Raw genomic sequence first — 10,958 nt, 5'->3', positions numbered from 1 at the left:
TATATATATATATATATATATATATATATATATATATATATATATATATATATATATATATATAGTGCATTAGCACTTAGGAAGAGTTACTCTAGGATAGTTGCCACACCACTCTCTGGTGAACATATGCTGGAGCCAGAAATGTGAAATTGATCATGGTTAATATGGAGGTATTAAATTAAAAAACTAGAACAGGCATTAAGCTACAATGAGAAATCTAAGCAGATTCTATTTCCAATTGTGTCAGATATAAAAGTTTCACTATCATCTTAAAAGTATATGTGATGTCTCACGCAGATCAAGCATTTGGTTTGATTCTTTTACAGAGGGCATTGTATACTTCATAGATAATACTTGTGGCGTTCTGGCTTATACTTGATGGTTTTTAGTGGTTAACAACACAATCTACCTAGAGTCCTAGATGGTCCACTTTTCCAATGTAATCTAAAGTCATTCTTGTTATCTAATCAAGTCCGACAAGGTCTCATCCAGTTCAACTTTTCTTTGTGAAAATTTCCTGCCTGCAGTCTGTTGCAGGTCAAGCGTAGAGTGTTTGCATACTAGTGAGACTTTTGTATGTTTTTTTCTTTTCCTGATTTGCAATATGGCAGATGATGGCAATTGAATTGGGACCATACAAGATCAGAGTGAACTCAATATCACCAGGACTTTTCAGATCTGAGATAACAGAGGGCCTCATGCAAAAAGACTGGCTCCACAATATTGCATTGAGAACCATTCCCTTGAGAACACATGGAACATCAGATCCGGCTTTGACTTCAGTGGTGCGTTATTTAATCCACGATTCTTCAGAATATGTTTCAGGAAACATTTTCATAGTAGAAGCTGGAGCTACTTTACCAGGTGTCCCAATTTTCTCATCCCTTTAGTTATAGAGAAAATTGAATTTGTTCTGTTGTACGTAAAAGTATTATCATACAGGATCTGAAGGTAAAAAGATAGAGTATTAAGATGTTAAGGAAAAATTGATCTGCTTCCATCAATTTTATGTATTATTCAATTTGTAAAATGAACTGTAGCTTGAGATCTTGTTACAGTTTGAAGATATTCTTGCCTAAAGAAATTTTATGCTCTGGTTTGAGACGTTTAAAGTAAACAATTAATGCCAGTCTTCTCTTTTTCATGGATTCTCAAATATTTTATCCCAAAATGGATTTTGGCTACCCCGATGCCAAGTGTTTGTGTAGCTTCATCATGAAATTGTATTATTAGTTGAATGACGTAAAAGTTACTTTTTTTTTGGTAAGGTTAAGAAGTTACAAATCAGACCATGTAAAATATCAACCAAGCAGGAGCAGGATCAGGAGACATGCATTTTTACGCTGCTTTTCATATTTTACCCCCGTTCTTAAAAACAATGAAATATAACCCAGCAGTAGACTCGTTTCCATCTTCACGCTTGTAATCTCTCCTCCTCCTCGTTCAGGCTTCTTGGTTGATTTTAAATTTCTTAACTAGAATACGGTAGTCGTCCTATATTGTAACCTAACTTGGACGAAGTTGTTCAATTTGTTAGTCTGAGTACTTGGCTTTTCATGTTCCATTCACGTTATTTGATGGCAAAAGATTTCATACAATTCCAACACTGGTTTGAATTGAAGAAATTGGAAGAGAAGTAACACAAACTACCCGATAAAAGAGTTACAAATATACCAGGTAAAAGAGTTGCAAATATGCTTGGAAAAAAATGTGAATGAGGTCTGATGAAACTTGTGAACAATTGAATACCATATGCAAGTTTTGACTCAATGTTGTAAACAAGATAGGTAGAATAGACAATATCAAGTTTTGGACGTATGGCAAAATTTGTGAACAATTAACTTTAAGATTGCCCCATCCTACACAATTTTTGAATAATTTAACAAGATAGATAGAACGAAAATGGCACTAAGATTTGATCGTTCGGTAAAACTTGTGAATAATTGAACACATGCAAAATTTGCTCATCCGGCGAAACATCGTCATTGTTTATTGTTGCGAGGAGTCCTAACAAGGTTGAAATAATAAATTATATCTGATGTTTGCTTAATAGACAGTTGAACCAACAGAACTATAGCAACTAAATGTCTAAATCATGACACAAAAAAAGAGAGCTAACTATGATATGATTAAACTGATATTTTTATTTAATTTTGCCGTGAAGGGTAAAGAATTGGTTTTGTAATACAAAAGGAAGTTGTGGATGCAGAACAAAAACTGAGTTACTGTCAATAGACTAATCATAATACTTCATATAAATATTAGAGGATTCGAACAGACCTGGGTCAAAAGAATATAAATTTGGTAAAAATCACATAAGAAATTACGTCATACTTGAAAAATGTGTCTCGACTTTTATAATAAATAGAGATAGTATCAATAAATCTATTTTTCATGACTCAAAAATAGTCAATTTTCTCTAAAATGCCAAGAGAAAAGATTATTCTATTATAGTATAGCCCACAAGCAGCCCATTTCGTTATGGGCTTTTAGGAAAGGGCTCAACTAAACGAGTAAACACAAGACCTTTTCTGGTTCTATTCCAACGAGATATCCCACACCGATCACAAACTGAAGCTCTTCAGACTTGATATCGTGGAAGCTCAACAATGGTGTTCGTCCCTTCGGGGACATCCGATAAAATTGGAACGATACAGAGAAGATTAGCATGGCCCCTGCGCAAGGATGACACGCACAAATCGAGAAATGGTCCAAATTTTTTTTTGCCTTGCCGGCGGCGATTCTCCGGCTGAAATTTTTTCCTCACTTATTTTTGCCGGTCGTCGTCGGCGGTGATGCACTCTTACGAGGTTTCTTAAGGTCCGTAAACTGTTCGGATTTTATATCATTCTGTTTAATTTCATGTTTCCCCAAATGGCGATAGGCTTATTACTGTAATTTTTGTGAAATTCACTCGTGAAATCTCAAGCATTTAGGAATATGAGCACCTAAGGTATATTCCCACTCCATAGGCAGTTAGGGATTGTTAATGTCGATGGGATTCTGATACTGCATCATACATTGTTTTGGTATCTTTTTTATAACCTATGATAATTAGTCAAAGATATATTACATCATAACAGAATTAACAAATAGGCATGAGCACATAGTATACCAACAGTGAAGTACTTCCTTGCAGCGAGAAGCCTTCCTATGGCAAAGATGAAAGAAAGGGACTTCAATCGAAGGAATGATTCTTTTCAATTAAGTTGTACGAAATGTAGAGATATGATCCTTTTCTGAAGTCCTCGCGATTTAAGTTACAAAAGAAGTTTTTCTCCTAGCATTGTGGCAGCTTATACATAATTATGCATTTTGTGGGATCTATCCCTGATTCCCAGAAGATAGTGGAAGTTGGTTCAACAGATGGACTGGAAAACGAGAAGACAATTTTACCTGCTTAAGTGAATACTGAACTTATTTTTTTTTTTAAAAACTAACTTATAAAATTGCTTGTCTCCGCAATGCAGCCTGTGGTCTAAGCCACTAGTTTTGTATGTTGAAAATTGGTATGACTTTTGTGTGTCCGAATAGCGTAATCAACCATATGCTGTTTATCGAGTTCTCCTTGAAGGCATTTGTAATGCGGTAAGATAATTTTATCCTTGCACATCTTGCGTTTATCTTTTTTCATGTATGTGTTAACATCAGAATGTCTAAATGGCTAATATCATATGGCACGGGTCAAACAAAATGGATTAGGTTCTATTTACCTTTGCCTCGCAATCCCCTAACTTCCTTCCTTAATGATTTGATCTGAGAGAGAGGTGGTTTAACTGTGATTCTCCTAATTCTCAAATTATCTATTTACCACGTGAGGTGAATCAGAGTAGGTAACTTTTTATTTCAATCTCAGGTTTTGCAAAACACCTAATTGAATTGTTAATGTGGAATTTATGCAATATGTTTGCTTTAAGACTTAAATGATATGGTACAATATATTTGTCGATTGTTTTTCTTGGCAATTCACAGTGGATTCCTCTGGACCTGGAGGTTGTCCATATGCTCAGGTGCCTCTGGAAGTGTGACTACTGAGGATGTTGCTTCAATGCTTATTGGACTAGGAGTGAAGACAAATGTTGATCTCAGAAAGCTTGTATTGGCTGGAGACTTTATACTTTATTTGCAAACATTTTTCGGTCAGCCTTCTGGTTCTGTGTTTGCCCTTGAGCTATAAGCAACTGGTACTGCCTAAATCTTAAGGTATCTCTAATGCCTTTGGCATGTCTACACTACATTTCCATTTTGACATGAAAGTCCCTCTGGACCAACTGTCACTGTACCATAGCATCGTCTTGTGTTGTTCAACATCTTGGGTTAAAGAATAGTAGGAAAAAGAGGGTAATTTTGACATCTTCAGAAGTGCAGAGAGAACGTTATCAAGTGAATAAATACATAAGGGGTGATTTTGAAATAAATGTTCTTAAAATAGGACGATAGTGTTCAGTTCCTGAACTTTAGGACTCGAAACGGTATTTTACACTTGTAAGTTCTTTCTCCCTCATCGAACAGAGAAGGAGCTTTACGGCACAATAAAAACCCTAGCTCAACATGGGAGTCCGATAAAATTAGCATGGCCCCTGCGCAAGGATGACACGCACAAATCGAGAAATGGTCCAAATTGTTTTTGCTGAGTTTTTCCGGTCGGCCGCGGCGATGCTCTCTCCCGAGATTTCTTGAGGTTCGTAAACCATTCGAAGTTTTCCTTGTCCCTTTTTATCTTCTGTACAAAATTAGTTGACGGGGATAGGCTTATTATGCCCTAGTGTAATTTTTTATTCTGATATTAATGTTTTTGTAAAATTCACTCATGAAACATTTATAAATATGAGCACGTACAGTATATCCTGCGTGGTCCACATTTATAAATATGAGAACTTACAGTATATCCTGCGTGGTCTTTTGTGTTTCTTCTCTTTGAATGTAAATAAATCTTGAGCCAAATTGAGTGATCGTCTAAGTTGCACGGACTCTTCGATTTTGGTGCCATCCCCGTCCCGATACGAGACGGGGACGGGAGCGGGAGCGGGATACGTCCCGGATTCGGTCAACTGACTTCGGACACTTTGACCAGAGTCCATCGACAAATTTGGGAGAAAAGTTGAGATTTTGATTTCTCCAAATCAAAAATAAAACAGATTTAGGAGAATGAAAGAATAATGTCCATCTTGGAGAATGAAAGATTGAATTCTACAATATTCATGTAAGTTTTTCATAGAACATCTCTCAAAATTTACAATATTTCTATAGCTCTATTTTTTATTAGCCGAATCCCCGCACCCGTATCCATATCCGGATCCGCACCCCGAATCTTAAAATTTAGATTTTGCCGAATCCGATACTCGGATCCGTCCCCATATCAGATACCCGCACCCGAGTCCGAGCAATTTAGGTGATCGTACTTTCTTTAGTTTTCATTTTAGCATATAGTGCTCTGGTGCCTGTATTGCAACGGTCAAATTTTAAGGGTTGAGACTTCAAATGTCTCTTTATGTTTTTGGAATTTTAATAAATTGACTGAGAAGCGAAGAGTTGAGGATTATTTAGAGGAATTTAAAGCACTGAGAGCTCAAATGTTGGTTAGAAATCTTGCTTTGAATGAAGCTTATTTCTTATCTAGTTTCATAAGAGGGCTTAGGGAGGAAATCAAGCTGTCCGTAAAATTGTTTCGACCTTCTACATTAAGTCATGCTATAGAACAAGCTAGGATGCAGGACAAGGCAATTGAGCCTATTCTTAAGAAAAAGGGGAATGATGCTAAACACTGTAGGATCAAAATACAACAATCAATAAATTCGGTTCCTTGCAGTTTACTTCCAAAGTGAGAGAAGCATTTAAACCTATTATTCAGCAAGGAGTATACGAGAATGACAGAAAATGCAAGGCTACTCTAGATCTCAATTTCCTGGTGTTGAAATCATGGAAAATAAGGAGCAGAAGGTCTTCGATGAAGGTCTTAAAAAGATAAAACTGCAGATATCTCAAATATTGATGCTTGCTCCAGGGAATATAAAACAAGTAGTGCCGTAAAACGTATCGCAGATGCAAGCGGCCAAACAACTTTCTGGAAGTAGCTTTTTTGCCTCCTTTGATTCTATATTGGTGGATAGCCCAGTGCAAAGCAAGCTCAAGAGGTACTTTGGTTTTGATTTTAATTTATGTAATAAAAGTACAAAAATTTTGGAGGAACAAAAGCACTATGGAGAACTGTGGCATAAAAAGTTATTTCTGATGGATCAAGGGTGTTGTCCTTTTCTTGAGTTATTTCAACATTAGATGAGGAACTGTCGACACGTGAGACTTGGAACCGCTGTGAAGCTTGTTAACTGTAACCAGTTACCTTTAAATAGTGAAGTTTTAATATTAATTGGACAGAAGTAAGATATTGAAGCTTCCTGTAAAAAAGTGGGAACTGAAGATGTTATGGAAGCTCTTTCGAGAAATAGTTTTAATAATGACATTCTATGGTTGTTGAATGCTTGGACTTTCATCACGCTAATTCTGGTTGATGTGTTCGTTTGCTCCACGGAATCATTTATTTATATTTTACATGGATATGCAAATGCCAAAGCAGTGTCATTCCTTTCATTCTGAAGAAAATGACGCAACTATTGAGGTAAAAGGCCCATTGAATCACTGATGTTTATCCTAATTTCTGGGATATACCGTGCGCTGCTAGCGCTCTGGTCGCACAACTCTATGACTGTGCGATCGAGAGCTTGTCAGGTTATACCGCAATTCGGATCCGCAAAAATTATTTCAAGGCACAAAGTTAGAAGTTGAAGGGTAGAGTACTCCATCATCAGAAACATTTAATCACTTAAAATGGCAAGTTCCAAAGATTAGTACACAACTTTCGATGCTATTGTGATGTGGGCATATTCTATCTATGCAGTAGATAGTCCCACACCGTCCAAGACCTGTAGCTTTCCAGAGTTTATATGGCGAAAGTTCAACATCAGAGTGCCAAATTTTTTTCGCCTCGTCGCCGGCAGTGATATTCCGGTCCCAAAAATTTTTTGCCAGTTGTCGTTGGCAATGCTCTCTCACGAGATTACTCAAGATTCTTAATCTATTCGGAGTTTATTTCATCGCTTTACTTTCCTGTTTCCCCAAATTCAGCTGACGGTAATAAGCATATTATTGTGCCCTAGTTGAATTTTGCATCTGATATTGCTGATTTTCTGAAATTCACTCATGTCCCATCTGAAATATTCATGAATATGAGCACTAGAGGCATATTCAATTCCATGATCTTTTCTTTTTCTTAGGCTTGAAGGTAAATAAATATTGAGGAAAAGTTGAAAGATCATTCTTTGTTTAGTTTTCAGTTCATCATAGTGGTGCATGAATTGCAATGCTGAGCTCTTTTAAGGTCATCAAGAAACTTTCGTGGTGGAGACTCAACAAGCTTATTACCAATCTCAATGTTGTAATTACTCAGATTTTAAGTACAATCTTGGTGATATCAACGTATGAATAAAATCTTATCTCATCCCAAAATAAGTTGTTACAGTCTAATTTGAGGAGCAAAATTGTGTCCACACCTAGGAAGATGATTCCGTATACTGCAAAGATCAATTCTGACGGTTAGAGTGGACAGAAAGGAACCACAGAGTTCCAGCAATAAAGCTTCTCTATTCTTTTTTTTGGTACATTTGTTGGTGCAGCTTGTTCTCTCTGGAATTTTGTTCTTTCTTTCCTATGTAGTTAAATTGTTTTGAATGTATCGCTCTTGATACTTGTTTTCACAATTTACGACCTGAACATGTTGACGACCCAAAAATTAGTGAATCGTTTGCAGGATATTCATCTAAATTGGGTTACATATGAAATAGGCAGGGAATGTAATGATTAAGAAACACACAAATTATAAAATTGGTCTTAGGTCATACACACTAATCATGAACATTTTACTGAGAAAATTCTTGATGCTTCTTTATTTCTGGAATTGTTTGGAACTGTCATTCAAATAAATTGTTTGAATGGCGAACATTTTTCTACCTTCAATCTAATTTCTTTGTTCTACTACTTCGTCCTTCATGACTAAATGAACCAGATAATCTTGTTGGGGATGAACTCAGTCATCTATTTGGCTGCTTGAAATATTTTTCCTACATAAACTAGAATTGTGGCAAGAAAGCCCTTTTAAGGTTCTTATGGGTGCAGCGAGGGGGTTGTTAATGAGGATATTGTCGATGGGATTGTGATACGTGTATCATACATTGTTTTAGTGGACTAAGTGTGCGATTAAATTTTCGTTACGAGAATGTTATTTCATAAAAGAATTAGCAAATAGGCATGGCTACATGGTTAGCGATCCACTTTTGGGCAATGTCTTTTATGCATCCTGCTATTATTTGAATATTGAGGAATCCATGTCTAATTCGTTGTTAAATTTCTATGTGATTTATTTGTCTGCAATAAAGAACCTACCACTCTAATTTGCAGTTATTCTAAGTCAAGTGTGTTGGGGAGTATATGTTGTGACCTGCTGCATCAGGTGTTAAGTTAGCTTTTTCTCAAGTTTCTTTCTCTTCCAGTAGCCATCGTGTCATCTTAATAACTACCCCCCCCCTACCCCCCCCCCCCCCCAAGCTCCTAGGGTTGTTTGAACAAGAAGTGGTTCTTTTGTATTCTTAATTGTTATTATAGCACCTACGGCATGTAGAGGATGTTAAAACAAGGTAACTTGCTGTTTGTTAATGTTTGTCAATATTGGAGTATTTAGGTTGCCCGACTTTTTTTATCTATCGAATTGCTGATCTAAGTTGTAGGGGATCATAGTTGTTTCTGAAATTCTTGCCATTTAAGTTCCTTGAATTTCCACAAATTACTTATCCAAGTAATGCGGAAGCATAATAATAGTAATGCAATTTGGGATTTAACCCTGATTCCCGAATAAGAATAGATGTTCAACAGATGGACTGAAAAACGAGATGACAATTTTACCTAATGAAGTGAATTAAGAACTCATAAAATTGCTTGTTTCTATTGCAGCCTAAAGTAAAGATAATACAGTGTGACCCATTGTTTAAGCTACTAGTTTTGAGAAAGTGACTTTTGTGTGTCCTACTAGCATAATCAACAATTTGTTGCTTATGGAGTGCTTCTGGAGAGCATTTGCAAAATAATCTTCCAATGATATTTTATCCTTGAACATGTGCATTTTTACTGTCATATATGAGTTAACATCTTGTTATTCCATGTTAGGTCATATTCAAACATGTAAGACAATCTTTCAATGAGGAGTATATGCTTATAGTTGCTTTTAGACTTTAATGATGTACAAATTAATTGTCGATTTCCCGATAGTGTTTGTCTTGGCAGAGTCATAGTGGGTACCTTTGTATCAGGTATTGGAGGTTGTCCATATGCTCAGGTAAACCTGAATATGTGACTACTGAGAGGATGTTGCTTCCATGCTCAATGGACTACAAGTGAAGTCAGATGTGGATCTCAGAGAGCTTACATTGGCTGCAGGAGACTTTAACTGCAACCTATCTGGGGGGCTTCTGGTTCTTTGGTTGCCAATTTTTTGAGCCCTGAGCAACCGGTACTGCCTAAAGCTTCTTGTATCTCTGATGCTTTTGACATGTCTATATTGCATTTTTGACATGAAAGTCACTTTGGACCAACCCCACTGTACCGTCATCGTCTTGTGCTGTAAAACATACTGACTCTGGCATGCATTTCCAGGTGAGGACTGCACGAACCCTCCGTGTTGCATGCAAAGTTAGGGGAGGACTTAGAAGAACAATTATACGTATGGATTGCCTTGTGGAAGAGAGAATCATAATCGTGCATGGGTTGGTAATTTGTAAGACGATAACAGTATGAAAAGGTGAAGGAACTACTATATCTTTATGGAGCAAACTCATTTTAATGTTACTGACTTAGATGCTTTTTGAAATAAACTTCTTATATGAACTTGTATTGAGTCGATGAACCCGTAGGTGATATTGGAATGATGGTCAGGTTAGAATGTTAGTACTTAATACTAGTCTCTAAGATGGTACAAAACAAACTAGTATTATCATAATTGTTGAATACAAGCCATTGCTTTATCCACTGCAACATGTTGTTGGACCTAAGGATAATACATTGCAGCATGTCAGCTCCTGGGGTTTATTTCACGAGGCATTTACATGTTCTTCAAACTTGTCTAAGAACTGTACATAACATTTGTTTCCTGCTGAGGAAGTATACGATTGTGGGTAGTTTGATTGAAGAGTCCTAGTTTATGGCTCTGCTCTTCTGAATGTTTACAGCTCATTTATTGCCTTCTCACAGTGCACTTTGGAGATGTCAGTTCTTGAGAAGTTTGGTTCAATAGGATTTGGAGTTGCTCACACTTTTGTCCTGAAATTATGTTCAAGAAAAGATTTGTTAATAATTTTTTTATTCACACAAAGATGACAATGGTATATTATTTTCTTCAACTTCTAGAGTTTAGAATGTCATTTACGAAGCTAACTTTCATAAACTATATAGAGAAGTCAAAAGAGCAGTCAATTAGCTTTGCGTAGAAGGAAAACAAAAAAGAACTAAAAAACCAAAAAGTAATTGCTGTATTGATAATTTATACTACATGAACTAAAGGAGAGAAGCCGGGGTCTATCGAAAACAGTCTCTCTGTCCTTCTAAGGTAGGGGTAAGGTTGCGTACATCTCATTTTCCTCAGGCCACTCTTGTGGGAAAATACTGGGAAAAGGGCTAAAGATACCTCTTTACTTTCGAATATTGTCTACATTTAACTTTTGTTATACTATTTGGCCAAATTTACCCCTCTCGTTATACTATTCGGCCATATTTACCCTACCATCAGCAAACTTTTAAAGATTACCCGCAGTCTGCCAGGTGACCCAGAATCTCCCAAATCATTTTAATTAAGTCACTTATTCTTTTTCTTGATCCACTATATTCGAAATAATTGGCATTTACTCGCTTTCTTAATT

The 10,958-nt window shown here is 36.4% G+C and overlaps 1 protein-coding gene and 1 long non-coding RNA gene across 5 annotated transcripts in view; both read left to right on the top strand.

Moving 5' to 3' along the window:
* Positions 1 to 1,144, top strand: part of LOC109241215 (3-oxoacyl-[acyl-carrier-protein] reductase FabG-like) — a gene marked incomplete in the record, with an annotated part of 3,448 nt that extends 2,304 nt beyond the window's left edge. The window contains 1 exon segment of the mRNA XM_019407933.1: positions 612 to 1,144. Within this exon segment, the coding sequence (XP_019263478.1) occupies positions 612 to 890 (279 nt within the window).
* Positions 1,145 to 2,504: 1,360 nt separating this feature from the next.
* On the top strand, positions 2,505 to 10,231 carry LOC109241214. Of its 4 annotated transcripts, none has more exons than XR_002070206.1 (5): positions 2,505 to 2,820; positions 3,140 to 4,203; positions 4,513 to 4,681; positions 9,357 to 9,556; positions 9,700 to 10,231. It is a non-coding gene; the product is annotated as an uncharacterized LOC109241214 (long non-coding RNA). The 4 variants fall into 4 exon arrangements; XR_002070207.1 differs by having other exon boundaries at positions 2,509 to 2,820; positions 3,471 to 4,203; XR_002070208.1 differs by having other exon boundaries at positions 2,517 to 3,588; positions 3,973 to 4,203.
* The last annotated feature ends 727 nt before the right edge of the window (positions 10,232 to 10,958 follow it).

This window comes from Nicotiana attenuata, unplaced genomic scaffold (assembly GCF_001879085.1).
Source record: "Nicotiana attenuata strain UT unplaced genomic scaffold, NIATTr2, whole genome shotgun sequence".
In the NCBI taxonomy this organism is placed as follows: domain Eukaryota; kingdom Viridiplantae; phylum Streptophyta; class Magnoliopsida; order Solanales; family Solanaceae; genus Nicotiana; species Nicotiana attenuata.
Note: the sequence above shows the minus strand (reverse complement) of the source record. Positions and strands in the feature narration are given on the sequence as shown.